Source organism: Alternaria conjuncta, assembly GCF_024043145.1.
Source record: "Alternaria conjuncta strain BMP 0040 chromosome Unknown scaffold_7, whole genome shotgun sequence".
Taxonomy (NCBI): Eukaryota; Fungi; Ascomycota; class Dothideomycetes; order Pleosporales; family Pleosporaceae; genus Alternaria; species Alternaria conjuncta.
Window position 1 is genome coordinate 1040263 of NW_026250096.1, and position 27023 is coordinate 1067285.

Below are 27023 nucleotides of genomic sequence, written 5' to 3' on the forward strand. Positions count from 1 at the left end.
ACATACGCTGGTTCGCCCTATGCTTGGCAAAGCTCCCGATTAGGTAAAACCCAATTGTGGCAGCTTTACCCAATGACGTTTGCTGCAGCGACCAATCCCGACTACGCTCACTTTCCACACCGACGTTTTTGATGCCTTTACCACGTTGACGAGAAACATAAAAGTCTACTTTGTCTATGGGCCTTGGGAGTAGCAATCGCTTCATTGGTTCGCACGTATACAACAGCAGGTCGTAAGACTAGGTGACGCGGGAACCCGTAGTTCCCCGGCGCGTCTCCGCGCAACAAGCATGAGAGCAGAACACGAATTCCACATTGATATTTCTGGACAACCTTCAAGATGAACCCAAGAACTTCAGAACGATCTCATACAAAGTAAGACATTACATTATACATCAAGGCCATGCCTGTGCTTCCTATACCATCGCAGACTACTCGTACTGAACGTAATCCCAAACATAGCAACCATTACAACCTTCAAATCAAGCATGGCAGATACGAAACTCATTTCCTTGTCTGATCATCACAAGGCCTACAATCCCACTTCTTGGAACTTTGACTCCCGATTTGGACTTCCCTTCCTGGCCTTCTCTGCATCAGAGCCAAATGCTGGGGGCGGTGCCAGGGCTTCATCGAAATGGTCACGCGCTTCCTCGAAGCTCTCGCCAGCAGATGTCGCTGTGGCCCCGCTTACAACACGTTCCGCAGACCTCCCACGTGCCAAACTGAATTCATCTTCATCGCCAGACAGAGATGAGACGTCTGAATAGCGTTCTTCTTTGACGACACCCACGTGAGGAACATACGAAGGCTCAACATGACTCAAGTCCTTTGGTCGATCGGCCTCACCAGATATGCGGCTGTCTATCGATTCACGAGCCGGTTCGCTAGCGCTCTTTGAAGAGTGAGATTGAGACTGGGGTTGTGAGACGGAGTTTCGGAGAGTCGCGCCACCGATGAAGCCAGGCTCTTGTTCTTTGGTAGTACCTTCGGTCGTCTCTGTCGCAGGAGAATGCTTGGAACGCCTCTTCAGTTTGCTCAAGAGTGACTTGAAACCCTTGGAGGATCCTTGGGACGTCGGCGAGGTTGGATCGGCCGAATCGTGCTCCGGTATGGGGTGAGCTTCTGTGAGCTCTGCCTCTTCGTACAGATCCTCGTTATCGCGTGAAGTTTCATTGGCCACCACTGCAAGTTCAGCCGTGGTGATCTCTTTTGATTTGCGTTGTTCTCTTGAAGTCTTGGTCTTCTCAGCTTCCTTTGCCTGTTTCGCTGCGAGTTTCTCTTCGGCAGCCCGCGCTTTTGCAGCCCTCTTCTCTTCGTCTGTCAAGAGTTAGTATTATGAGAACTTTGCGATGATGAACACGTACCCCTGCCCTGCTTCTCCTCTGCCTTGATCTCGGCGGCACGCTCTTTCTCCGTTCGGATGCGGCGCTTCTCTTGCTCCTGGTCAAGTCGGCGCTCTTCCTCCTCAGCACGTCGTTTCTCGTCCTCGGCACGGCGCTTATCCGTCTTCTCGGTGATCTCGTCCAATGTAGGCTGAATCCTCGCTTGGGCAATAGCATCAATGTCTCCTTGGTCCATCCATTTACCGTTACCGATATGTACTCTTCCGTGATTTTCCATACGGGTTTCGGAGTTGGCTAGGGCCCGCTGCCGCGCCTTCTCATCCCAATCATCTACCATTGCGGATGACATCTTGCCAGTCTTATCATAGATCTGCTTATCCATGCCCTGCATTTGAGCTTGTACCTTGCGCTGTGCTGCAGCAAGCAGGGACTTGCGGTCGTTCTCGCGTTTCTTTGCATCTACATCAGCCAGCTGTTTGTTGAATTGGTCCATCTGCGAGCGAATTCGTCTTGAGCGGAAGTCGTCTTCGTCAGAATCCGAATCTTGTGCAGGAGCTGTCTCAGAAGCACTGTGCGCGCGGTTGCGCCCACGCCGCATTGAGAGCTTCGAGCGTGTCGGCTGGTCGTAGCCGTAGTAGCTTCGGTAAGCAGCGTTCTCGTCATATCCTATCTTGGATAGTCTTTCTTGTGCGAGCTTCTGCGCAGCCTCCTGGATCCCGATGTAGCGCATAGCTTGCTGCTTGATGTCGGCCTCGCCGGTCGCGGGCTGTTGACTATGGGCTGCCGTCGCTCCTGTACGGGCAATGGACTGGCCTGATGCGCCATCAATGTGTTGCTGCTGCACATCGTAAATCTTCTTGGCCATGGATATGGCGGAAGCTCGAAGGGCATCGTTATGCTTCTTCTCTTCCGTCTCTAATGCAACTGGTGGAGCGCTCGTGTACATGTCGCGCGAGATGCTCTTTGCATGCTGGATACGTGCGGCTTCCATAGCGCCAGAGCCGCCGCGACTGGAGTTAACAGGAGTTGCTTGAGATTTGGCCCGGGTCGATGCACTGTGGGCAAGCGTTGCTGCGCCCAATGCATTCCTAGCAGAGTTCTTTGAGTCTGGATACAGCGGCGCAGTGGGTGGGTTTGATTGAGCGCGCTTGCGTCTTGATGCCGAGTGGGCGTCGGTGGCTGCAGTAAAGGCATTCTTCCTGCCCTGGTCTGTATATCCGTAATCCACGTCTGCGCTGGGTGCTGCCTTGCGCATAGCGAGGGTAGCAGCAGAATGGCCATCAGCACTAGCCTCAGGCTGCCATAAGTTCAGCTTTCCGCCATCTCTATGGGCGAGAAGCGCGGCCTTTGAGCCCGCTGCGCTTGCTTCTGGTTGCCACATGGGCGCCATCTTGTAACCGTTTGCGAGCAACGCAGCCTTGCCTGCCGCGGAAGATTGTTCGGGTTTCCACCACTCCGGGCTCTTCTTGTTCTGGTTGGCGAGTAATGCGGCGGCTCCGGCAGAGGACTGTGTATCAATTCCCACCACGGGGTAGCTGGGGAGATCTTGGGCTTTTGCGTATTTGAGGCTCGTTGCAGCGCCTGTGGATCTCTGTTAGGGTATGATGTAATGCGGTAATCATAACATTGCACTCACTGGCCGACGAGAGCTTTCCGTCTGCTCCGAGCGGATTGATGGGTTTCGACACGTTTGCTTTGGCAGGGCTACCGTGGTTGTGCGAGTAAAGCGCCGCTGCCGACGCCTGGTTTTGCAATGCGCTGGTCTTTGGATGCTGATGCGCGGATGGGTCAGGGCAACGCATGTTCGTCTCGGCGGAGGATCGCGGTGGAGCCGCCTGTTCCGATTGCTTCAAGGGTCTGCTGTCAGACGCGGGGGGCGCGTCCGTGGTAAGGGCTGTCGTCGCCATTGCGAAAGAGCGGGTCAAAGCAAGACGTGAATGTGTCAGGCGCTGCTTCGAGGGCGATCACGAGAAATAAGAGGGAAAGACAGACGCCAGCTAGGGTCACACACAGCGGCACCCTTCATGGCTAAAATGACGAGAGGACGGCGATGATGTCATATCAACCTCGAGCTCTACCTAGGCCTGTGGAGGATCGCCGTAAGGGTGCGTTCCGCGTCGAAATCTCACACTAGCCTTACCACTCCAGGCCTGGTTCTAGCCTGAGCCCGACATAGCCTTGCCTGTCCTGATTGAAGCCAGCGACGGACTCACCGAAGCAGTCAAATCATGTACCAAGTGCGTCGAGTGTTCATCCTGTCTGTCAGCACCCTGTTGCACATCTGAAGATCGCAGCCCTGCGTCGAGCGAACGAAGAACATCAGCGTACAGAACGTTACACTTGGCATAGTGGAACATAGCGGCACGACATGCAAGGAACAAACTGAACATGTGCTCCACCGTCTAAACGGCCACAAAATCTGAAGTTCGCAAGTATCCCAAGGTGATGTAGAGTTCTGAGAGGTAGGTGTTGAAATTGCCCTTGCACACCGTGGTGGCCAGGTTCCTTTCTTCAAATGTATGCATAGGCGACGGATATTTCCAGACGGTGTCGTGATTAGGTTTGCTGATCGCGACAGCGCAATCTGGATATCAAGTGAGCTACGAAGATGGCGCGCTTCCATCCTGATTGTTGTAGTGATGTCCTTCCGTCTACTGGTGCGTGTTGGTTTCAGCGACAAGCTCGGGAGACAAAGCCGGGTTAGATGCGGTTAGTGTGAGCTGACTACGTCACCGAGCTTTAACTTTCCATCTTGATTCAGCACACAGCTACCTAGGTATACCACCAATTTTAGTCTGTCGGCTGTAGTAAACATGGCTGAACTGCAAACGCCACTCAAGAGTATCTTGAACTTTCGCGATGTCAGCCAGTTTGTCAATGAAACAACAGGAACTAGGTAATCCACCGAAGCGCCTTGAGATTAGTCTTGCGCTGACCGTGCTGCAGCCGTCTAAGGAACGGCTTATTGTTCCGAAGTGCACGACCTGGTGCGTACCTCCCACACATGCCTTGGCGCGAGGTTGACTTTTGAAGATGAGGCCTCTTTCCAAGACAGACAGAGATTGCTGAAGGAATATGGCGTGAAGAGCATCATCGATCTACGAACGAAGTAGGTAGACGCGACGCTCAGGAGCTGACATCGTGTTGACCGGTTAGAACAGAGCATATCGAACAGGCGCAAAAGCACGATGCAAGAATCAAAGCGTCAGCAGCAGTCCCTCAAACCAACGACGACGCAGCGGAGCCCCTCAAGATACCCGGCATAATCTACCACGAAATCAATTTCAATGGCTCGGCCTTCTCGCGCATGTTGCTTTCGAAACTCACATGGCTTGAGTTCTTCAGGCTCGCAGGCCTCATGATTGTCGGCTACCGCAAGGATGCGATCAAAATCTTAGCTCCTCACATGGAAGACATGGGCCTTGTCGGACTGGCCGAGCAGTCGCTGGACGTGTGCACCCGCGAAGTCACACAGGTCTTTGATGTATTAGGAGAAGAGAAGAACTGGCCAGTTTTGGTCCACTGCACGCAGGGCAAGGACCGAACCGGGCTCATAGTCATGCTGGTCCTGTTGCTCCTCGGTGTGGATCAAACCACTATCGACGAAGATTATCGCCTATCCGAGCCAGAACTCGAGCCAGAGAGGGAGGGAAGGCTAAAAGAGATGGCATCAATTGGTCTGACCGAGCAGTTTGCGATATGTCCCCCGGACTTGGTAAGCCATGTAAACTCCTATATGGTCGAGAAGTACGGCAGCGTGGAGAAGTACCTGGAGAAAGCCGGTGTGGCCAAGGAGAAGGTGGACTTTGTTAGGGGGAAGCTACTAGCGGACGCGTCGAGGTCCTGAGCGTGCCCCGCCTATGCTAGAACCAGGCTTGGCAAATCTGAAAATTGGTCCCATCTGGACAAAGTTGTCGTTAATTCTGGTGAAAACAAAGGGTCCTCAGATCATACACGTGTATTGCCGAAGAAGGAACGAGACTACACGTTGGTAAGAAAGCCTATCGCGTAGACTAGAATTCATGGCAAGATACTGGACGTTGAGTTGTGGGTGATTGTGACTTTCCGCCCCACACGCCTTATCAACAAGGCAGAGTTATGCTGGCAATGTTGCAACGTATGTCGCGCCAATCCATGGGAGTCGCCGTCGGTGTGCTGGGAATGGTCTGAAGCTAGGCTACGAGTCGACCTCCTGCAGGGCCAGTGCAGGGGGGCAGGCGCAACCCCAGTGCGTTCGCTTAGTAGATTCACCGCCGTTAAAGGCTCGGGATCCCAACACGTTTACCTCCCATCTTGCAAAATTGCTCCGCGGTACGCAAGATGAGCAGCAATACCTCTGAGGAGAACTTCGAGTGGGTTGAGACGCCGCCGGCGCCCTCGCCCACGACGCCCGAGTTCGACTGCGGCGTCAAGACGACATCGGTATGTGGTTGCATGTGGTCAATTTAACGAGCACCCCACCAGCCATTGAGCGTCAACACCGCGGGCCCGTAAGCTGACATTTGGCGATCAACAGTACCCGACCATTGCGAATGCTCCTCTGCCCGCTGAAGGTTCCGGTCGCGATTCGTTCAACAACTATGCCCTCATCTCGCTGTTGGTGGGCGTCCCCGCCTACATTACCTGGAGCTGGGGCATGGGCTTCAAGACATGGGTTTTCCTCGCCCTTGTCCTCTTCCTCCCCATTCTGGGTCCCTTCTGGTGGCTCACCTCTGAGTTCGCGCCCCGCAAGAACGAAAAGGCCAAACTGCCCGGCAAGCCCATCGAGCACTACCTCAAGTTCAACAAGCCCGAGGACCGCGACGCATACTACGGCAAGAAGCAGATCCCTATCGAGACGTTCCAGGAGAAGTACTTCGACGGCGAGGTAGAGCTCAATGGCGACATGCTCGAGATCCTCGAATGGCGCCACGACTGGTCCAAGCCCCGCTTCACCCTCGGATTGATCAAGCACTTCCTCTTTGGCATGATTCCCGAGATGATCGTCCACTCCAGGTCCCAGGGTACGTGTCTAGACGATTTATCGACTGATGATATGCTGACCCCGCTTCAGACGAAGAACAGGTACGCGACCACTACGACCGCGGTGACGACTTCTACGGCTGGTTCCTCGGCCCACGCATGATTTACACCTCCGGTATCATCTCCGACATCAACACCGAAGAGAGCCTCGAACAGCTCCAGGACAACAAGATGTCAGTCGTCTGTGAAAAGATCGGCCTGAAGAAGGGCGAGAAGATGCTCGACATTGGCTGCGGTTGGGGAACCCTCACCAGGTTCGCCTCGGTGAACTACGGCGCTCACGTCACTGGTGTCACTCTCGGTCGCAACCAGACTGCTTGGGGCAACAACGGCCTTAGGAAGTCTGGCATCGAAGAGAGCCAGTCCAACGTTCTCTGCATGGACTACCGTGATATTCCCCTTCCTCCTGGTGGCTACCAGAAGATTACCTGTCTCGAGATGGCCGAGCACGTCGGTGTCCGCCACTTGAGCTCCTTCTTCCGCCAGGTTTACGACATGCTCGACGACGATGGTGTCTTCTTCCTCCAGATCGCTGGTCTCCGTAAGGCTTGGCAATTCGAGGACTTTACCTGGGGTCTCTTCATGAACAAATACGTCTTCCCCGGTGCCGACGCTTCTACTCCCCTTGGTTTCGTCATCGACACGCTCGAGGGTGCTGGTTTTGAGGTCAAGATGGTCGACACCATCGGTGTACACTACTCTGCTACTCTCTGGAGGTGGTACCGCAACTGGCTCGCCAACAAGGAGAAGGTTGTTGCCAAGTACGGTATTCGATGGTTCAAGGTAAGCAACGGGTCGCGTACTTATATTGCTAGATGCTAATCATGTCCAGATCTGGGAATACTTCCTCGCCTACTCTACGATCGCCTCCCGCCAGGGAACTGCTACCTGCTTCCAGATCACTTGCGTCAAGAACCTCAACGCTGTCCACCGCATCGACGGTATCAACACCCAGTTCAGTCTGTCTGCTGCGCTCGCTGCTAGCAGGGCGAAGCTGTCCAAGGCGCAGTAAGCTTCACGTGTAACGATGTATCCGAATTTCGCCTAGTATCGTATGCATAATACAAGACGAGTACGAAAACAGAGGAAACATATAAGACGGCTTTCAGGATCTACGAGAAAGAGACGTGGGGGTGGTTGAAATAGGAGCTGAAGTAAGGTGGTAGTCAGTGGCCGAAGCCGTTGGTTTGATACAGCCCACAGGGTTTGAAGCGTTCATGAACATGAGGATATGCAAACTCATGGAAGGATTATGTATCTTGAGAAAGCATAAACGAACGTTACGCATCTCACAGTCTGTCCCATGCTGACGTTTCGAAATGAGTTTGAAAACACAAGCCACACTGGGGTCTCCACTCAAGCGACCGATTCTGCCTGATGCGTTTGATTCTAGCTGTTATTCTTTGGACGCAAACTATCCCCAATTGTGTTCCTTCTCCACTCGGCACCGCGGGTTGTCCCCACGATACCTTTACTTTGACTCATATTCCCCACTATGTTACCCTCATGTCTGACCAACTCCCAATATTCCCAGATACCCTTGGTTTTTGCCAACTACAATTACTTACTAATTTGAAAATTTCCCATCAAAACAGATCACCAAGGGTAAGCATCACCGCACAACTACCCCTGTTCTACAGTCAAACTAACAGCCCTACCGTGGTATGGTCTAGTGGTATGACGTCGCGTTGTGGCTGGCGGACAACTTAGCTTGTCCCGATCCAGATCCGCGCCAGCCTGGGTTCGAGTACGTTTGAACCTCCTAAATTGAGTCGGTTTACTGAGACATTGTTCACTAACATGTCTGTAGTTCCCAGTACCGCCAATTTGCGACACTTCTTTTTTGCCGATTTTTTGCTCCTCCCTTTTCCTTGCTTGAGTGCTTGGGTGAGCGTTGGTACACGGGAGAAATGACAACCTTTGCTCTCTTTTTGCTTTCGAGTTATGCAGTTGTAGTGTTTGCTACTCGTGTGGAAGTATGGATTGGGACTTAGCGCTTCTGGCAGCATTCTAGGATTTGATCTTTATTCTGTGCATGTTCCAAACACTCCTATTCTAATTGAGAGGTTCGAGGCTGAGGTCTATGAATACCTGTCGTATTTGAGTCTGATCGCAAGTACAACTTCTAGATGCTCACACTACCAGCTACGGTGTGTGAATCTAGTCAAGTAAGAGCACGAAAAGACGGAGACATGATTAATGAGCAGTATTGTCACTTAATGATAACGGTAAATGGCATCCAAAGCTTCGCGTGAAGCCAATAGTTTTGATTCATACCGGACGCCCCATGCCGCCCACCAAGTCTAGCAATACCCCAACACGCCGTAGTTGCGCAAAACTGCAACATGATATCCAAGGCTTTCACGCCTCTAGAACAACAATTTTCACCTCTTCCACCCACTTTCCTCCAGCACAGCCAACCTCCTCCCTATACTGCCAAAGCACACACAACTACAAAAGAGAACACTGCCCACCCACGTCACCACAGCCAGGTTCTCGTAGCTGATCATGCCAGCGAACAGCTCTGGCGTAACGACCGGTGCTGGCCTGCCTTTTGCATGTGTATGACTGCCCATGGAAGGAACTTGTGTAGCGTTTGTTGTTGCTGGTAGAGACGGCGAGGGAAGGACGTCGGGGTTCGAGAGGAAGATGAAGGATGTGAGGATGGACGTGACGGTGAGTGAGACGGAGAGACCGGGCTTCGAGCGGTCGAGTATGTACCAGAGAGCGGGATTGACGAGTGCGAGTGTTAGGGTGAGTTGGAGGGTTGATTGCCAAGGGAGACGGCGCTGTGGGAGAGTGTTAGTTAGGGTCAATGTGTGTAGTCAAGTAGTTCTTGAGACTTACGATAGCGAAAGCGATTCCTACAAAGGCTGCTACGCTCCTTACCACATCGTTGATCTGCTCGCTGATGGGTGAATCGTGCGTCTCAGTCTCCTTGTCTCCATTCTCGTCCTCTCTCCGCTGCGCATCCCACACGAGATCAACGTATGGTAGCAGACTTCCCAGGGCAACCCCGAACAACCCCCAGGTGGCAAGGTAGGCCTGGCTCTTTTGATCAACGCCTTCGACGTGGACAGCTGCCAACTGTCTCGTCTCGTGCAGATGCGAGACAATAACTCCGTAGATGACGCCAAAGACGTATAATGCTGCGAGCTTGCCCAGGATCACGACGTATTTCCAGACGCCGTGGCGCGGTTGCTTGACCGAGTGACTCCTCCGCCTTCCTTCGACTTTGCCCATGGCGGACCCTTTCCTGGCCTGTGTCTTCAAGCTCAGTCCGCCATCAGGACTTCCCATGCCCGTTTCCCAGGGCTGGAAGCCCATGGCAGTGTGTGCGGGGGTCTCGGCGCCAGTGCCCCAGGGCGTTTCCGCCGTGCTGAGTTCACCCGCCGTGTTCGCGCCCGTCTCGTCGTATATGCCGGATAGCGTGCTACTCGTCATGTTCAAGTAGCTCTTGTTCCGCGGCGGCGGCCCCCTCTCCCTCTCCTGGTCTTCCGAGTCATCGTCGCGCGAGTTGAAGGTCCTGAGTAAGCGCGCATTGAGCTGCGCGAGGAAGTCAGACGATCTCCGGTTCTCGGTCGCGCTCGGGGGCGTGGCTTGTGAAAAGGCGTGCGTGGGCGAATCGGCCGTGTCGTTATGGGATTCGAAGTTGCGACGCGGGATGGGGCGGTAGATGTGCAGCGGAGGTGGCGCCGCTCTCGCTTTCGAAGGGTCTTCTTCCATAGCCGTCGCGCTTCAGTTCCGTCCTGGGCAGGGTCCCTCAAACTTCGTTGTCGTGTCGACCGCTGCAATGTATGCTTGCAATTACAATACAGGATAAAAGTAATACCAACAGCGAGCGTAAAGAAGAAAAGACAGACGCGCTACCAGTCGCCGCACAATCAGATGCGCGTACTCGTATAACTGTTGCGGTGTTTAGCACGCGAGGGCAAGTTGAACTCTAAACCCCGAGTCAGTGCACGTGAACCTTTGAGCGTGTGCTGGCCTTATACCGGCATAATACTGGAGCCTCGCAAACATACCTCGTATAGGCAATCAAAGCAATACTGAGAGCGGAGAAATCGTACAACGCGCAGTGAGGGGACAGTGAGGCAAATGTAGGCTAGCACGCAGATCTGACGTTGGTAGGCCAGCTTCTTGCACATGTTACAGAATGGCTTTCATGTGAAGATCGGCCTACTTTCCGCCTGCGTGACCCGCTGTCATCCGCATTCCCAACAATTCTAGTGGATGTACATGCTTCATTATATGCGGCTACACTGTGCTGGAGAACGTACTGATACACAAGACGCTCGCTCCCTAGTGACGCTAGCCCTCTGCTGTCATGGCTTCGAGATGCTGTCTAAAACACAGCTGCGAGAAAACCACTTTTGGTGCCCATCTCCAAGCGCAACCGACTCCGGCAGAAAATGCTAGGAACCAAATGCACGTGTTTTGCCGTCATACCGCTTATGTCTACGTCGTCCCTTCGTAAAGTTTGTCGTTCCACTCCTCGAGAGCTACCCCACTACGCGCCATGCCCGCTCAGTCGACGATAGGTTGGAGGATGTTACCACTGATGAGGATGTCAGCTCGTGGACGCAACTAGATATGCCGTGAAACTTACGCTACAATGTTGGCCCAGCCGATGAGACGCCAGTGCTTCTCGATACGTCTGGACAACGCCACCTTCTCACCGATCTCTGTGCATGCAGGTGAAGTGAGGGACAGACGGGCAGCGTCAGCCTTGACAGCAACAACCTTGGCACCGGTAGCGGTTGATCCAATGTTGACCATCTGCGCGAGTGTCAGCTTTGTCATCTGCCATCATGGATAGAAACTTACCAAAACTTCGTTCTTTGCAAGCTTGGCTACCTTGGCCTGCTTGCCGTCCGCAGTCTTGACACCAAGCAATCTTCGGAGGAGGAAGTAGTTGACTTCGAGTTCAGTGTAGATGTTGGGGAGGTGTCCACGGAGACCAAGGACGAAACCAACGAGACGATCCGCACGGCACAGAGTAGGGTCAACACGTGTACCGACACCTGTTGTGTGTTAGTTGAGTGCTGCATGAGTCTGCAGGAATCGTCACGTACCGATCAGTCCTCCCGGAACGGCGAACTTCAAATCGTTGTGCTCGGCAAACAGAGACACCACTCTTGAGAAGATAGGCTTGCACTGAATCTTTCCGGCGCTGTCCTTTGACACGATACCGGGCCTGATCTCAATCTCGTCTCCTAGCTTCAATACACCGGTCAAGATACTGCCACCAGCAACACCACCCTTTAGTTCATCGATTTCAGCACCAGGCTTGTTGACGTCAAAGGATCGAATGACAATCATGTGGGGCTTCGCGGAGAAGTCGCGTACTGGGACGGGGATCTTGCTGATGAGGTGCTCGTTGATGGCATCGATGTTGAACTTCAACTGGGCAGAGATGGGGATGATAGGCGAGCCATCGGCGACGGTTCCGCGGATGAACTTGAGGATGGACTCGTAATGCGACGCAGCGCTGTCTTCCCGCATCAGATCGACCTTGTTCTGAAGAATGATGATGTGGTTCAGCTTCATGATCTCAATGGCAGCAAGATGTTCACTTGTCTGCGGTTGCGGGCAAGTTTCGTTTCCAGCGATCAAGAGTAGCGCGGCGTCCATGACGGCGGCACCTGACAACATAGTGCTCATGAGAATGTCGTGACCGGGGCAGTCGACGAAAGAGACGTGGCGCTTCAGTCTGTATTTGCCTTCGCATCCTTCACGCTCGCAAGCGGGGTCGACCTCCTTGTCGCTCTTGTATGACCGGTAGCATGTTGGGCGCGGGCACTCTGGGTTATCGCATTGGTAGATCTTCGCGTTGGCGTAACCGAGCTTGATGGTAATATTCCTCTCGAGTTCGTTCTTGAAACGGACCGTCTGCACACCGGAGATGGCCTTGACGACAGTACTCTTTCCGTGGGCGACGTGGCCAATGGTTCCAATGTTGATTGTGGCTTGGCGGGAGATGATCTCGGGCGACAGCGGGTTCAGCGTGGTGAGGTCGAGGGTGCTTGGGTCTGGTTGTTCGCTTGTGCGCGTTAGCTATGCAGCGCAGAGCCTCATGTCTTCAACACCTACGGAAGCTCTGGGCGCACGACGGGCGCCGCGGGTTCCCGGCCCTTCTTCATTGCGGACTTTGGCTTCGTCTCCTCAATCTCCTCGTGCTCGGACATGCTCTCGTCATCGCGGTGGTCGTGGTCGGATTCGGACTCCATGCTGGGCAACTGAGGCGTAGATTTGGGTGATCGGAGAGTAGTTGGTTTGGTGGTTTCGGTTGTCGAGGTATTAGTCTGGTCAGTCGAGCAGCTGCGGTGGTGGAGACTGGCGGCAGGCAACTTTCGACTTCAAATCCCACACAAAGTGACTCAAACCCAAATCCGGAACAGCCCACCTGCCTGTGGCGGGGCTGCGTGCTGCGTCCAAGCGCCCCGGCCAAAGGTTCCGCCGGCCTGCTGAAGAAAATCTCACTCGCGGCCGTCCCTGCCTTTCCTCTTCATTGAACAACGCAAACAAATTGCACACTCACGAAAAGCATTTTCTTTGGAGAGACCCGTCGTCTACGGACGGTGTGAGGTCTCCATGAGAACGAAAACCGTCTGTGAAGTGGAGAGGAATACTTTGGCTGATCTTGGGTGCGGTTTCTCCCTGCTTTTGCAGTGGGAGAGAGCGCAATGATTGGTCGTACATTACAGTTGACGTGATGGATGTGAAGGTGAGAGACTTCTCCATGGATGTGAGTCTCTCGGTAGCGACGCAGCCCTGGGCATCACCTCTTCGGACACTGCATGCTCACCACGAAATGTGCGATGCGACATCGCTACATGCTGGCTCTGCATTTGACAGCGCGGCTCCGTTAAAAGATCTGCATAAGCAGAGATATCTCAGCCACACGAGCCGTATGTCGGGCTTCCTTACCAGATGCTGGGATGTACGCTGCAGTTTAACGCCTCAGGGCGGGAAAGATAATGAACGATGCGGAACTCGAACCAGCAAGTGCCCCTTGGTGCCCTCTCCTACAGGGTCGTCAAAGCAAGATCACCTCATCATCTTGTCGAAATGTCTATATCTTTGAGACACTGGTACGTTCTGCTTGTGTCGGAATGTCCCTCGTAGAGTTCGCCTACCTAGGTACACATCTTATGTCAGCTGCATATAAGATGATACATTCATTTTATAAACTTCCAATGCTGCACGCCTGAGTGAAGTTGTTGGCGTCCCGATGCTCTTTGTGAGTATAGCATGGATGCTGCCATGTCCACAGGTCTGTTTGCGACTAGCTCACATTGTGTCAAACCCCATCATCCTGGCCATGGTAAACCTGCATGCCATTGTATAGTAATCTTGGAACGACTGTCTGGTAGAGCGCCATTAGGTCAGCTGCATCTACAGATCGACCTACCCCTGGGACGCAAAACACGGCTATCCTGGGAACGAGGGCTAGCACGATCCGCTAGTACTGGTAGAGCTACGGGCTGGGGAAGCGGGATGCTATCATCCCATAGCATCGAGAAGCACGGATGGATAAGCAGGCCGCGAAAGAGCATGTTGATCCTCCATCTTGGCCCAAACCATCTGGACAGCATACGTCGAAGATATCGGGTTGCTCCATGTAAATACCAGCTGCAAAGGCCAGGCCGTCGTCGTGCGCCGCCCCATCGAGAGCGGCGCCGGTATCCCGCTTCCTAGCTGCATGGTAACGACGGAGTTTAGATGTACCGTGTGGGCTCAGTTGTTGATCTGACACAGCCAGTTCAGAACCTCCCACAAGCGCGCCGTATCGGGAACCCTTCCGCTTGCTTTTCAGGCTGAAACATATCAACTCGTCGACTTGGGGCAGCACCGGCCTCGAGACTGTCATTGGCCCAGACGCCCTCTGAGCGAGAGCAGGCGAGTCTGCGTTGGCAACCCTTGTTGCTCGAGATTGGCCCACCTCCTCCGACAACGTTGGCGCTGCCTTGCTTTTGCGCCTTTGCGCTCGCCGACTATGGGATATGGATTCTGATCAAGCGCATGAATATGCATACAACCCCGGCCTCTCCGTTTCACACTGGCTGCAGTCGACTGAGCTCGACCATGCCGACGACGACGTGGGAACCTCGCCCGAGCACTACTACTCCGCCTACACCACGACGACCGAGCACGCAGCAGCACCTCCCTCACCGCAACGCGGCCTCGATATGCCCGCAGCGCGGCAGCGGCAGCCCATGACGAACGGCGCGCGCTCAACCTCCAAAGCGGCCGTGAGGTCTGCCTCGAATCCTGCATCGCCGCCCGCGGCCACTCGCTCCTCCCCCCAGGTCTCCAACAAAGTGAGGGCCCTCGCCGAGCGCTTCGAGCAGTCGCCCACCAGCAGCTCGACGGCGACGTCGCCTGCCGTACGCTCTCGCTCCAGGACGCCGAGCCGGGCTGGGACGGGCACGCACGACGTCGCCCGGCGTGCGCATGCCTCGATCTCGTCGACAGCATCGGCTGCACGCCCGAGCAAAGAGGCCTCGTACGGGCCGCACAAGTTCAACAACCTCAAGCCGCGAGACAGGCCCCAGCCCGCCCCGGCATCGCCTCGCAACGCGCGCCGCACGAATGGCAGCCGGAGCAGCATCGACCACCACGTCTCGTCGACGCCCAAGAAGGTGACCTCGCCGAATCGGGCGTCTGCACCCAGCGGGCGGCAGCTGTTTGGCGAAGTGCTGACTGGGCAGGACGTGCTCTCGCCAGGCTTCGGGATTCCCGTTCTCGACAACACGCACGGCGACGCTGCACCACCCGCGGCCGCCTTCACCAGCCCGCACCATGGCCGCTCTGCCAGTGCGGCGACCTCAGCCTTCGCCGACGACATGCAACACGCCGCGCGCGCACATGCGCAAGAACAAACTCCTGCACGGTCGCCCCAACGACACACGCCGCGTTCGAGGATACCCGTAGCGACACGGCGTTTGAGCGCCGGCTCCGACTCCAACTCGTCGACGCGCTCCGTCAAGTACACCCCAACCCGCGCCATGAACCACAGCAACCGCGCCTCGCCCACCCGGATGGACAGGGTACTGGCTGCAGCGGCTGTCGCTCCAGTCTCCCGGGGCACAGACCAGTCCACGCTCCCCGCATTAGCCTACCGTGGATATCGCGAGCGAGGGAAGTCGCCCTTGGGTGCCAGGAGCGGACCAAGTGTGTCCGCTGTCGTCAATGCCCCGCCGCACCCAACGTCGCCTCGCCTGCGCAACTCGCGAGAACGCCAGCCGCTCCAGCCCTCGCCCGCTTCCCACTCGACAGGCACCGGCCCCCATGGTGAGCAGGAGTACTTCCCACTCGCGAGCAGCTTCGACCCGCCCCAAGAGCAACTCGCGGGGCTGCCTGGCGTTGCTGAAATCGAGCAATCCCATGAGACCCGTGCGCAGACGCAGGGCCAGCGCATGTCGCGCGACGAGCACTCGTCACCCTCGCCCGAACAACAGCGTCTGAGCCTCCAGACGTCCAGCCTAACGGTACCGCCGCTCGAGCAGCCAGCATCAGCCGTGACCGACTTCGACGAATCGCCTGTACTAGGGCTTCCAGGAAGCTTTGTTCTGACGCCGCCGACTGCACACCAGGAGCCGGACCACCAGCTCTTGCAGCCGCACGTCTTCCACCCGCCGCCGCAGAGGACTGCTCCTCCCCCACAGAGGCCTGCTCCACAATCCCCTGAAATGGAGCAGTCGGAGCTAGGCGTTCGGGAATCAATACCCATTATGCTCAGCGAGGAGCCGCCATCACATTCATGGGAGCCCGACTCCGAGAGCTTCAGCGCAGGCCTTCAGGCTCTATCGTATGGGTATAGTTCTGATCAAACACACGATGCTAGAGATATGCCATCCATCTCTCGCCACGATACAAAAGGATCGCCAGGAGATTCGCTTCCTAAGCGTGACACGCTGTATCCGGATGACTCTGCCAGCCTTGGTCCCTATAGAACACTCGGATCGCTGACGCTGAACACGGAGACATACAGCGTCGTAAACTCAGTCTTGAACATGTACCATCAATCGCCGGTTATATCCCCAGAGTTGGCGTCGGTATCGAAGGAAAGGGTGCAGCAGGTCTCGCCCGTCATTGCACAGCACAAAGATTGGGCATCGAAAGAGTCTACAGAGACGTATCTCGCTCGACTGTTAAGTGACGCCAATGGCTCGAAACACGACAAGTCGAGGCGCGAGCCCATGAGAGTGGCGTCCCCGTCACGCCCGGATTCATACACACCACAGCTGCACCAGGAATCGCCAGAAGTTGATGGCGGCGGCACGGCAATCATCTATACTTCGTCCTCGCGACGTTACTCACAAAATTCAGCAGGTTCCACCACCACGACCATCCAGGAGGATGCGTCTCATTCCGGCAGTTCTTCTGGAGACCCTTCTCACAACGCGCTATCACGAACCTCAACGGATGAGCACAAATCTGTCGCAACCAATCGCATTGAGCTCCCACAACTTGCTTGGACGAATGGCGGACTCGGACTGGACTTACAGCACAGTATGCCGCATTCACTTCCGGCGCCTCCCCGTCCCAACTATTCACCACCGCCCCCACCCGTGAACCCATCCATCGACCAACAACTCTCCTCTCGCCCAAATGCCTACAACGTTGCGCCACAACATCAACAGCTTTCACGCCCCATGCTCAACGACGACAAGTTCGAAATGCATCCTGCACGGTCGCGTACTCCTGTCCTTCACGTTCAAGAACAGAGTCTTGAGGATCGATACGGTACCCCACAGCCTATTGAGAGTACTATTGATCTGCCAAGTGAAGCCGAGAAAGGTGAAGACGGCCAACCTGATCCTGCCAGGCAAGCTTTGATAAAGCGATATCGCACGCTGGAAGAGCTGCTTACGACAGAACATCAATTCTGCATAGATATGATGATCGCGCACAACATCTTCGAGGCGACCGCGCAGAATATGATGAGCGAGAAGGAGAAGAGGTTGCTGTTCAGCAACTGTAAAGAACTGGAGAAGTTCTCTTTGTCGCTGTTCCGTGCATTCAAGAAGGCTGCAAAGCCCATCGTCAACTATGAGATACCACCTCCAACCGGACCCTGGAACCGTGATTCCTCTGATGGTAAATCGCACGATTCTGGAGAATCACCGATGCATGCTCGGCGACCATCTGAAGACTCGCCGAATCAGTTTGAGAATTGCACTCTGGAGAATGATCGATTGACCACCATTGGTCAAGTCTTCTTGGACAACAAGGAGAAGATGGAAAGACTTTACACGACATATTTCCTGAACCAGGACAATGCCAGCGCTTTCATCAAGAAGAATCAAGGAAATGAGGCGTTGTCTGGATGGGTTACTGCTTGCTTCGAGCAAGTGGAAAACATGACCCAAGCGTGGGATCTGGACTCTCTATTGTTGAAGCCGTGCCAACGCTTGTTGAAGTATCCGCTGATCCTTCAGTCCTTGCAAGAGATCACCGACCCGGACCATCCCGATCTACCGAAGATCAAGGAAGCATTCGAAGAGTTGAGAGCAATGAGTCAGCGCATTAATCAGGCAAAAGCCCGTTCTGATACCTTCCGTGCTGCTGCTTCGGAGGGCAAGAAAGAGAAGAAGAGCGGCCTGGGCAAGACTTTTGTCAAGGCTTTCATTCCTAAGGTCGACAAAAGCAAAGCATACGACGAGGCCGACAAGACTTTCAAAGACCAGGACTACAAGTCGAAAGAACAGAAGTTCGGTGGGCACTTTTTCCAGCTTCAGATCGTTATTCGCGATTTTGAACAGTATCTTGATTCGATCACCGAGCATTACCTTCAGCTCAACATCGTGTTTTTGGGCTTCATCACTGTCTGCGAGGTAGCGCCATCCGTGTATCCGGAGATTGAGAGCACATGGCGAAAATGGGCAATGGCTCACTTCGAGCTGCAGAACAAGGCATTGGAAGATCACGTAAGTATTTGAGCATCATGCCGCTTATATACCGCTAACCATGTCACAGAAAGCTGCCGTTCGAAGCCGTGTCCTAAAACCCGTCGGCGATCTCTGGGAGATGTGGGTGTCGTATCAGAAGACTATCGAGCAGCGCAAAAAGTACCTGCTATACTACGTCAAGCACAAACAAGCACTTGACCGTGGCGAAAAGGTCGACCCGGACCTAGAGGAGTCGTCCAAAAAGTTCAGCACAATCAACGACACACTCAAACACGAACTACCACTTCTGTATGAAAGAACAAAGGGTCTTATGCGCACGCTTATGACTCTGTTCATGTGTTTGCAAAAGGACTGGTACAAGACTTGCTCGAAGAAGATTCTCCCACTGCTTGAGAGCGAGCCGCAACACACGACATCTCTTCGATACGACCTCGAATCGTACGTCGAACGCTTCCACTCGGACTACAAGCCGATGCAGGATCTTGCGAACAGATTGGGTATCATCAACAGGAATCTCCTGGTCGACATTTCCAACATGACGTCTCCTGTTCCAACACTCTCTTCCGACGGCGGCGGCGGCGGCTCGTCCCGCAACTCATCGTCGCGTCGTACTGAATCTATCGGGAGCGAAGCATCAATGCTTGACTCCAAAACGCGGAATAGCGGCGGTTATGCACCCCGATCACATCCGCGGAGTCTCGATAACCCGCCACGCTCATCCCCTGCAGGGCCAGCGTACCCCTCTCTCTACCCACCCAATGGATCAGGTCGGGCTGGCCCTGGACCTACATCATTACGGGAAGCACGCGCACTCAGTCCTGTGTCTGACAACAGTGACTCTACCATAGTGCGTAAAGAGCGACGCAACACCGGTCCTTCTCGCAACAGCCACAACTACATGGGTCTCGACGGAGCAGTAGACATAGAGCACTCGCCACTGAGTATCAACGCATTCGACTTCCCACCGCAACTAGGCCCGTCTTTCCTCTCACCCTCGCAACCCATTACCCACACATTCTCCGCGCCCACCTCTCAACCACCATCATTACCGGGTTCCACACGCGCATCCGGTGTCTTCAACTCTGCGCTACCGATGTCAGATTCGCCTCTTCGTGGCAGCGTCGAAGACCTCCCCACCACACCCGCTGATACCGACGAGCCAGAGGTACTCTTCCTGGCAGCCAGTCTCTTCGAGTTCAACATTGCGCACGATCGCCGCGAAGGCGGAATACCATACCTTGTGTATGTGCCTGGCGAGATATTCGATGTCATCGGCATGAAGGGTGAGCTATGGCTCGCGCGAAATCAAGACGACCAAACGAAGACAGTGGGATGGATCTGGGAAAAGCATTTTGCGCGCATTTTACCCGAAGATGCATAGTTTGGCTAGCCAGTTTCATGAGCAGTTGGATTACAACGAGCATTCGGAATTTGCTTGCCTTTGGGTTTTGCGGGCGGCGTTTTCGGCGATTGTGTCACCTGACCCAACGGGCGTTTGTGTGTATCTGGGTGTGTTCCCAACCGCGTTCGACTTCTCTTTTTCGTATGTGATTCCCCCAAATCCCTCCTTCTCTCCTTGATACCTTCGAACGCCGAGAGTCCTTCTCTCTCTCTCTCTTTCTACATTCTGGCTTTCTTCGAATACGCAACATCTATGACTGCGGCTGCTAGGGGCGAGAGAGGCATTGCCGGCGTCTAAGCTTTGGTGTCTTTTTTATACCTACTTTCCTTGTATGTATTTACGAGAGAGATGATTTACAATACCTTTTGAGGGGCCGTCTTTGGGTTCAATCTGGCATGATTGATGTGTGGTTTGGCTACATTTGGCGACGATGTTTTGTTGCTTTGTTATCTTGGAGAAAGGGGTTGTTGCGTTAGTGTATGAATATGAATATTTGAGAGGGACTTTATGGATCTTGAATGAAGTGTTTGCATTGCAGTTGCTGCTACTACTTCGGCGTTGACTGTCCGTGGCGAACCAGGCGGACTGAGCGTAGAACTCAGGTTAGCTTTCCAGTCTCTATTCCTCCATCTCCGAGCCGCTTTCGGAATCATCGTCGCTACCTGATACCTCTTCGTCATCGTCCTCGTCGTCTTCCTCACCCTCGAGGCCATATGCATCCTGGAAGTCGGTGAGCTGCTTCATCTCGACCTTGAAGCCTGCGTTCTCAAAGTCTTTCTTGAGGCCCTGTACAGAATGATTAGCATCTTACCAAAACACAGAATCCAAGGACAGGTGGGAAACTTACGTCAGTCATGATGCCACCACAAGTCACGACCAGATCCGTCTTCTCAGGCACAAACACACCAGACACAACCTCATTCAAGATGTTCCTGACGTCTTCCTCAGTCACCTTGCGCACCTCACGCAGCGCCCAAGCCTGCCAGTCCTTGCCCACACCACGCGTGACAGTGTCGATAAAGGAACTCCTAGCCGCATCAACAACCGTAGCGCGCTCGTCAACAAAGTCGCGAACGATACTTGAAATCGCGCCTTCCAACGCCAGCTTCTCAAACTTCTGCGTGCCGTCGCCGTACTCCTTGATGACCGTCTTGGCTTTGTTGTAAGCAGCGAAGACGTTGGGCGATTTCGAGATGCGGAACTTGAGCAGTCCTGTTTCGGGGTCGCGGAAGAAGTTACTGCCGTAGGCGAGACCTGTGCCGCGGATTGATGTCCACATGGGGCCTTCGACGGCGTCGAGATAGGCGAGTGCGACCATGAGAGGTGGGAGTTGGGCGTTTGTGTAGCCTTTGGGTCCTTTGGATGTGAGGACTGCGAAGGAGGAGTCGATGGGCATGGGGATGATGTAGTGTGTACCGCCTGGGTTACGACCGATGTCTGAGAGGAGCGCGTTGCGGTCGTCGATCGGGTTTACGGTTGGCTCTGGACCAGGCTTGAAAGCGTCGGTGAGGTGTTTGAAGGTCGACACTGGGTTTGGTAGGGTCTCAAGGTTGGCGGTAACGAGAACGCGCATGTTGGAGAAGGTCAAGAGGTGCTTGCGTAGGGCTTCGAGTTTGTCGAGGACCTGCTGGGGTTCCGTTTTAAGTAGCTTCAGGATGCGCTTGAGGTAGAGACCCTTGACAAGCGTGCCAGTCGCGCGAACAGCTGATGCGGCATTGTAGTGGATCATGCGGTCGACTGCAAAGCTCATGGAGTTACCATCGCGCTTCTCTTCGGGCACGTCCGCGAGCATCTTCTTGACTGCAGAAATCACGCGTTCGGTGTCGAACACGGAGTCAACGAGCATTGACCTCAGCCATAGCACGACCGTCTCGAACTTGTCGGCCTCCGCGATGAAAGGGATGTAGATCATCTCAGAGCTTCCAATATCAGTACCGCGGTCCATGGAGTACTCAATGGTATCCTGCTCAAGCTTGGTAATGACCTCCTCGAACTCGATACGCTTTCCGTCCTTCATGATCGGAGTCGCGAAGAAGTTGGTTAAATATACGCCGAGGAGAGGCTTGAGTTCCGTTGGTAGCGAGGCAGTTCCGAGTGCTAAGCCGAAGTGTACGAACGAAGTTGGTATGTGTTCAAAGTGGATGAAGAGGGGAAGTCCGTTTTCATCCTTGTCGACAATCTTCTGGATGTTGTTCTCAGAAGTTCCCAGCTTCTTTGCTACACCAGAACGCGCTGTTGTAGTCTCAAAGAAGTGGATAGACTCAGTACTGGGAACATGGACACTGGCGATAATCTCCTCTGGGATGGGCTTGTCGTTTTCGTCTTGGGCTTCCTTAAGCTTCTGTGCCAAGTTTTTCAGGCCTTCTTCGCCTAGCTTCTCTTGCTGTGCCTTGACACGTGCAACCTCATCTGCTTTGATCTTGTCCGACAACGCCTTGGAAGGTTTACCTAGGATGGAAACGTGGTGAGCATCCACCATCCATTTATTCAGATATGCTCGCCACTCTTCCTCAGTCCATTTGTCAAGTGTGTCGAATACATCAAGCGTGGCCATTGCGTCTTCAAGGTGAGTACCGTTCCGGTCACCAAATACGTGATCTTTGATGATTGGGTCTTTGTACTCATCCATGCCAATCTCAGACATGTATCGAGTTTGGCGCTTGAAGCGATGAAGACAGTCCTTGAGGTAGCTCATATCAAGGGGCTTGGAAGCGTGTTCTTTGAGAACCTCGAAGAAACGCTTCTCAGCATCAGCCAGCTTGTCAGTCTCCACAGACGACAGAGTCCACCAGATGATCATGTCTGTGTGCCCCTTGCACCAGAAGTATACCATACTCGCAAGGTGTTCCTTCTCGACGAGTGTGTTGACCAGAACCGAAACAGATGATCCGGCAAGGTAGTTGAGCAGTGTGTTGATGGCAGTCTCTCCAAGGTCGTCGATAGTCTTGGGTCCTAGGAAGGCAATTTGCACTTCACCAGTTGACTCGTCTTCTTCTGGGAACTCGACTGTGTCAACAATGGTCTTGCTCAGGGGTGGAGTGCGCTTCGATTCGACCCATGGACGCTTGAAGGGCGCATCGTAAGCCGGTACGCGATCGATGATTTCGTCTTCGAATTTATCCAGTATGTCCAACAGGTTTGGATGATCGACCTCTCCAATCAATATGACTCGTAGATTCTTGGGCTGATACATGTCTCGGTGGAACTGGCGAATACGCTCTGCAGTGGAGACTCGTAGGTTCTCCATCAATCCACCCGTCTCCATACGGAAGCCATCGCCTTCAGGGTAGAGAAGGCGACGCATCTGGAGATCCATGAGATCGCCCTGCAGGTTTTGACGTCCTTGCATCTCAGAGTAGACAACACTTGGGTCGTTAGCTGGGAGCATGAAGGCGTTGAGAGATACTCACCCTGCATCCTCTCCCTTGCCATCGATGTGATGAACCTCAGTGTAACAACCGGCATCGGTCAGCGTAGGTACGATGAGGTGGTCTAGATAGATAGGTAGCAGCTGTGCAAAACCCTCCCAACCCGCGGTTGAGAGAGTATAGACTGTCTCGGAGACATCCGTCCATGCGTTTGTGTCAGAGTATGATCGGGTGGCGATCTTGTCTAGCACGCCCTTGAAAGGGTATTTCCGCGAACCCATGAAGCAGAGATGCTCAAGGGTATGCGCTACGTCAGTCAGTAGAAGTATTTGAAACACGAGCCATGCTACTCACGTGCACCCGAATCATCGTGGATCTCTGTGGCTACCGCGAAATTTCCGTACACCTTGGGACCCTTTCGATCGACTACCACAACCCGAAGACCCGTCCGTTGGGATTCATACTGAGTGAATGTAGCGTCGGCGTAATTTGCCTCGAACTGCTGCAGCTTCTTGAAGTGCGACTCCTGCTGTATTGACCCCATGATGTCGAAGTTGAAGGAGAAAGGAATTGACAGCGTGAGATTGCAGGTGTACCCTTTGTTGGTGCTGAAGTCGCAGGCACTGGCCGCGTTGCCCGAATTGGTACTACCCTTGCTGTGTTAGCTGGATTGTTGTACGTAGCCCAACGCACTATTATATAGAAAATCACGCTACCGATTCGACCGGGGTCTCCAAGAGAAAAGCAGCCTTAGGTTTTGGGGGCGTGCATTGCGTATACCCATGCTCTACAAGCCTACAGGCCGCGGCCAGTGATTATGCTGCTGAATTTGCAAGCCTACATACCAGCCCGGGTAGCGGTGAGATGGCAGTAAAATGAAAATGACAAAGACTTACGAGAGGATGAGATAGAGTACAAGGAGCAGAGAGCCACTCCGAACAAGGAACGAGGGAATGACGAAGGGCAATATGAGAGGCGAGTTGTCCGGGAGTAGTGCTGCGGCGCCGCTAAGATGCTGCTACCGCGGATTGACTAGATAAATCTGCGCCTAATGAATCTGCTGCGACGTGCGGTTGTCTCCAAACGCACGTGTGCATGTGCCTGTTTCTTCAGCACAAGGGCTTGAGCGTGGCGGGGTAAGTGTGGCGGGGCAGCAACGCTGGAGTTGACGTCGCTTGGACGTCCGTGCAGCTTCAGTGTTGGTCCTGCGACGTTGCGAACGCCGTGCGAACTATCCCGCCGCAGACCCTTTTTAGAATCGACATGACAATCACTCCGTGATTACAAATGCCTTCGCAAGTCTCGGACGAGCAGCTAGGCGACGCGCTGCTCCAGTCGGCCGCGCATGGCGCGTTTCCCCAGGACCAGGATGTCGCGTCCGCAACTGTGCCTTCCAGCGCACTTCCAAAGCTGTTGGAGGTTGTTGCCAAGGCAAGAGAAGAGACGAAGGTGTGTTGAAGTAGCGCGTGCTCCAGGCAACGCTGACCGTTGTTCCAGGACGAAGTACGCCAACTCTCGAGAGAAGCCGCACCCGACGTCGATGGCTGGATAGCACAGGCACGCAAGCTGCAAGACGATATCAAACGCTCGCAAGAAACGGCCAAAGAGATTGTAAAACAAGCAGAGGCAGGAAAGGAGAATACAGCTCGCGTACAGGATGCTGCAAGCAAGGTCAGCCTACTGCACACGGAAATTGCATACAACGAAAGCTTGGCACGTGCTGTAGAGCAGCTTCGAGACATCTCGACCCTACTCGACTCTGCCCAAAGTGCTGCTGTGCATGGCCATGTCATGCATGCCATACAGACTTTGGAAGATGCAGATGGCGCATTCCAGGGACTTGGGCTGTTCACGACTACAAGAGCGGTGGGTGTGCTGAAGAACAAGGAGGAGCAGCTGAAGAAAGCCATCGTGGAGACGGTCACGGAGTCATGGAACGGGCTGATTGCAGTCGACAACACCAATCATAAAATCTCGCTGCACCAGTCGATCGAACGCGAGGCCAGAGTCGATATCAACACAACCGTTGAAGCGCTTACGAAGTTGGGTCTCCTGGACAGCTTCGTTACCCGCTTGAGCCGTGACCTGGACAAGATCATAATCGCTCCCCGACTGGCTATAGGCACCGACCGCGTTGTGTCCGCCTTCAACATCCAGGAAGATGTTATCCAACGTGCTGGCACGGTGAATGATGGTGCGGTCAAGGCTACCTTGGAGGATATGCACTTGCTTGCTGAGTACCTGAGCACGCGTCTACCGCCTAGCATCGCCGTTCCGCTGTCCTCAAAGATCGTTCCGATCATTGCTTCTCGTTTAATTTCGAACCTGCTTTTGCCTGCCGTGCCGTTATCAACAGACGGGATACCACAATTTCAAGAATCGCTCTCATATGTCTTGGGCTTTGTGGAGTATCTCGATGAGCTCGGCTGGTCAGGCCAAAGTCGTCTAGCTGAATGGGTAGATAAGTCTGCCGAGATATGGCTTGCTAAACAGAAAGAGGATGCGATCGCTCGAGTACAAACGATGTTTCCGAAGAAGGTGCAAGAAAAGAAGACTGTTGAACGGGTCGAGACGCAAGTCATCTCAAAGGGTGATGCATTGCATGCTGGCAACGAACAAGAGGATGACTGGGCTGCTGATTGGGACGAGGAGGGTAATGTCGCAGAAGAGAAGAAGGAGACTATCGAAGAAGAAGATATGAGTGCTTGGGGTGAGGATGATGATGTGATTGGAGATGAACCCAAAGAGCAAGAGGCGAAAGAAAAGCCAGCTGATGCAGAGGATGCAGATGATTGGGGCGCTGATTGGGATGACGAGGCTGATACCAAACCCACCACAACGCCGAAGCCTGCAGCACATACAACGGAGCAATCGAATACGAACGGAAAACCTGCCTCTCAAAAACAGCCGGCGCACCAGGAGGTCACCCTTCGGGAGACATATACAGTGACGGCGATCCCAGATGCCATAATGGAGATAATATTGCAGGTCATTGCAGAAGTAGACACGCTGAACTCACCCGAGCTGGTCAAGTCTGCAATCGCACCCGCAAGCGGGGGTCTATATGCGATTCCGAGCCTCCTGTTGGCAATGTACCGAGCTACTGCTGTGATGCATTACTCAAAAGATATCGCCAGTAACATGCTCATCTACAACGACTGCCAGCGGCTATCGGATCGTCTGAGACTCTTTCTTCAAGAACAAGCTGAAAGAGATAAATCGTCTACATTGCCACAGCACTTGCGACCTTCCAAACGCCTCCAACCACTGATCGAATCTGACGTCAAGACGATTGACGGATTTGGAAAGCGTGCATACGGACGCGAGATGGAGTCACAAAGACAAATCATTCGGGATCATCTTGAAGATGCGCAAGGCTTTCAAGGCTGTACGAACGTACCGTTCGCTACAGTCTGTGATGACGCTATCGCTACTACGATAGATCGCATAGGTGATGTGAAGCGACAGTGGCAGAATGTCCTTTCACATAGCGCTCTACATCAGTCACTTGGCTCGTTGGTATCGGCTGCCCTCACAAAGTTCATCAACGATGTTGAGGACATGTCAGATATTGCAGAAGATGAGTCGAGGAAGTTACACGGGTACTGTGTCTCGCTTGCTACTCTATCCCAACACTTCCAGACCGAGGATGGCAACGGAGAGACAAGAGACATGGCCGGTATCTACACGCCCAACTGGTTCAAGTTCCAGTATCTCAGCGAAATTCTGGACAGCAGCCTTGCGGATATCAAATACTTCTGGACGGACGGCGAGCTGAAGTTGGAAATGGAAGCTGAAGAGGTGATTGGATTGATCGAGGCTCTATTTGCGCCTAGTGATCACCGGAGGAGAGCTATCGCTGAGATCAGGAGAACCAGTATGACTTAGTAAATGACAATTTTCGTGAAGGAAATAACACAGCGATCTTCCTCTTGAGCGCATGCGCAGTGCTATAGTGATAGATTGAC

The 27023-nt window shown here is 53.8% G+C and overlaps 8 protein-coding genes across 8 annotated transcripts; 4 read left to right on the forward strand and 4 right to left on the reverse strand.

Annotated features, from left to right (window-relative positions):
• Positions 1 to 531: 531 nt before the first annotated feature.
• Positions 532 to 3252, reverse strand: J4E85_005468 (uncharacterized protein; the record flags this gene model as incomplete). The annotated part of the gene is made up of 3 exons (XM_051469713.1): positions 532 to 1319; positions 1367 to 2926; positions 2982 to 3252. 3 exons carry the CDS (start codon positions 3250 to 3252, stop codon positions 532 to 534), a joined length of 2619 nt encoding a protein of 872 aa, XP_051326544.1.
• A 906-nt stretch (positions 3253 to 4158) lies between these two features.
• J4E85_005469 (uncharacterized protein) lies at positions 4159 to 5192 on the forward strand (the record flags this gene model as incomplete). The annotated part of the gene is made up of 4 exons (XM_051469714.1): positions 4159 to 4241; positions 4292 to 4332; positions 4379 to 4454; positions 4502 to 5192. The coding sequence occupies 4 exons, from the start codon at positions 4159 to 4161 to the stop codon at positions 5190 to 5192; spliced, it is 891 nt and encodes a 296-aa protein (XP_051326545.1).
• Positions 5193 to 5665: 473 nt separating this feature from the next.
• MT2 (Sphingolipid C9-methyltransferase 2) lies at positions 5666 to 7379 on the forward strand (the record flags this gene model as incomplete). The annotated part of the gene is made up of 4 exons (XM_051469715.1): positions 5666 to 5767; positions 5862 to 6348; positions 6399 to 7150; positions 7200 to 7379. 4 exons carry the CDS (start codon positions 5666 to 5668, stop codon positions 7377 to 7379), a joined length of 1521 nt encoding a protein of 506 aa, XP_051326546.1.
• Positions 7380 to 8751: 1372 nt separating this feature from the next.
• On the reverse strand, positions 8752 to 10093 carry J4E85_005471 (uncharacterized protein; the record flags this gene model as incomplete). The annotated part of the gene is made up of 2 exons (XM_051469716.1): positions 8752 to 9156; positions 9215 to 10093. The coding sequence occupies 2 exons, from the start codon at positions 10091 to 10093 to the stop codon at positions 8752 to 8754; spliced, it is 1284 nt and encodes a 427-aa protein (XP_051326547.1).
• An 801-nt stretch (positions 10094 to 10894) lies between these two features.
• GCD11 (eukaryotic translation initiation factor 2 subunit gamma) lies at positions 10895 to 12597 on the reverse strand (the record flags this gene model as incomplete). Its single annotated transcript, XM_051469717.1, has 5 exons — positions 10895 to 10925; positions 10977 to 11146; positions 11195 to 11391; positions 11443 to 12410; positions 12461 to 12597. 5 exons carry the CDS (start codon positions 12595 to 12597, stop codon positions 10895 to 10897), a joined length of 1503 nt encoding a protein of 500 aa, XP_051326548.1.
• Positions 12598 to 14373: 1776 nt separating this feature from the next.
• Positions 14374 to 19666, forward strand: J4E85_005473 (uncharacterized protein; the record flags this gene model as incomplete). Its single annotated transcript, XM_051469718.1, has 2 exons — positions 14374 to 18303; positions 18353 to 19666. The coding sequence occupies 2 exons, from the start codon at positions 14374 to 14376 to the stop codon at positions 19664 to 19666; spliced, it is 5244 nt and encodes a 1747-aa protein (XP_051326549.1).
• A 639-nt stretch (positions 19667 to 20305) lies between these two features.
• Positions 20306 to 23599, reverse strand: J4E85_005474 (uncharacterized protein; the record flags this gene model as incomplete). Its single annotated transcript, XM_051469719.1, has 4 exons — positions 20306 to 20473; positions 20535 to 23052; positions 23098 to 23362; positions 23410 to 23599. The coding sequence occupies 4 exons, from the start codon at positions 23597 to 23599 to the stop codon at positions 20306 to 20308; spliced, it is 3141 nt and encodes a 1046-aa protein (XP_051326550.1).
• A 743-nt stretch (positions 23600 to 24342) lies between these two features.
• Positions 24343 to 26943, forward strand: J4E85_005475 (uncharacterized protein; the record flags this gene model as incomplete). Its single annotated transcript, XM_051469720.1, has 2 exons — positions 24343 to 24504; positions 24553 to 26943. 2 exons carry the CDS (start codon positions 24343 to 24345, stop codon positions 26941 to 26943), a joined length of 2553 nt encoding a protein of 850 aa, XP_051326551.1.
• Between the last annotated feature and the right edge of the window lie 80 nt (positions 26944 to 27023).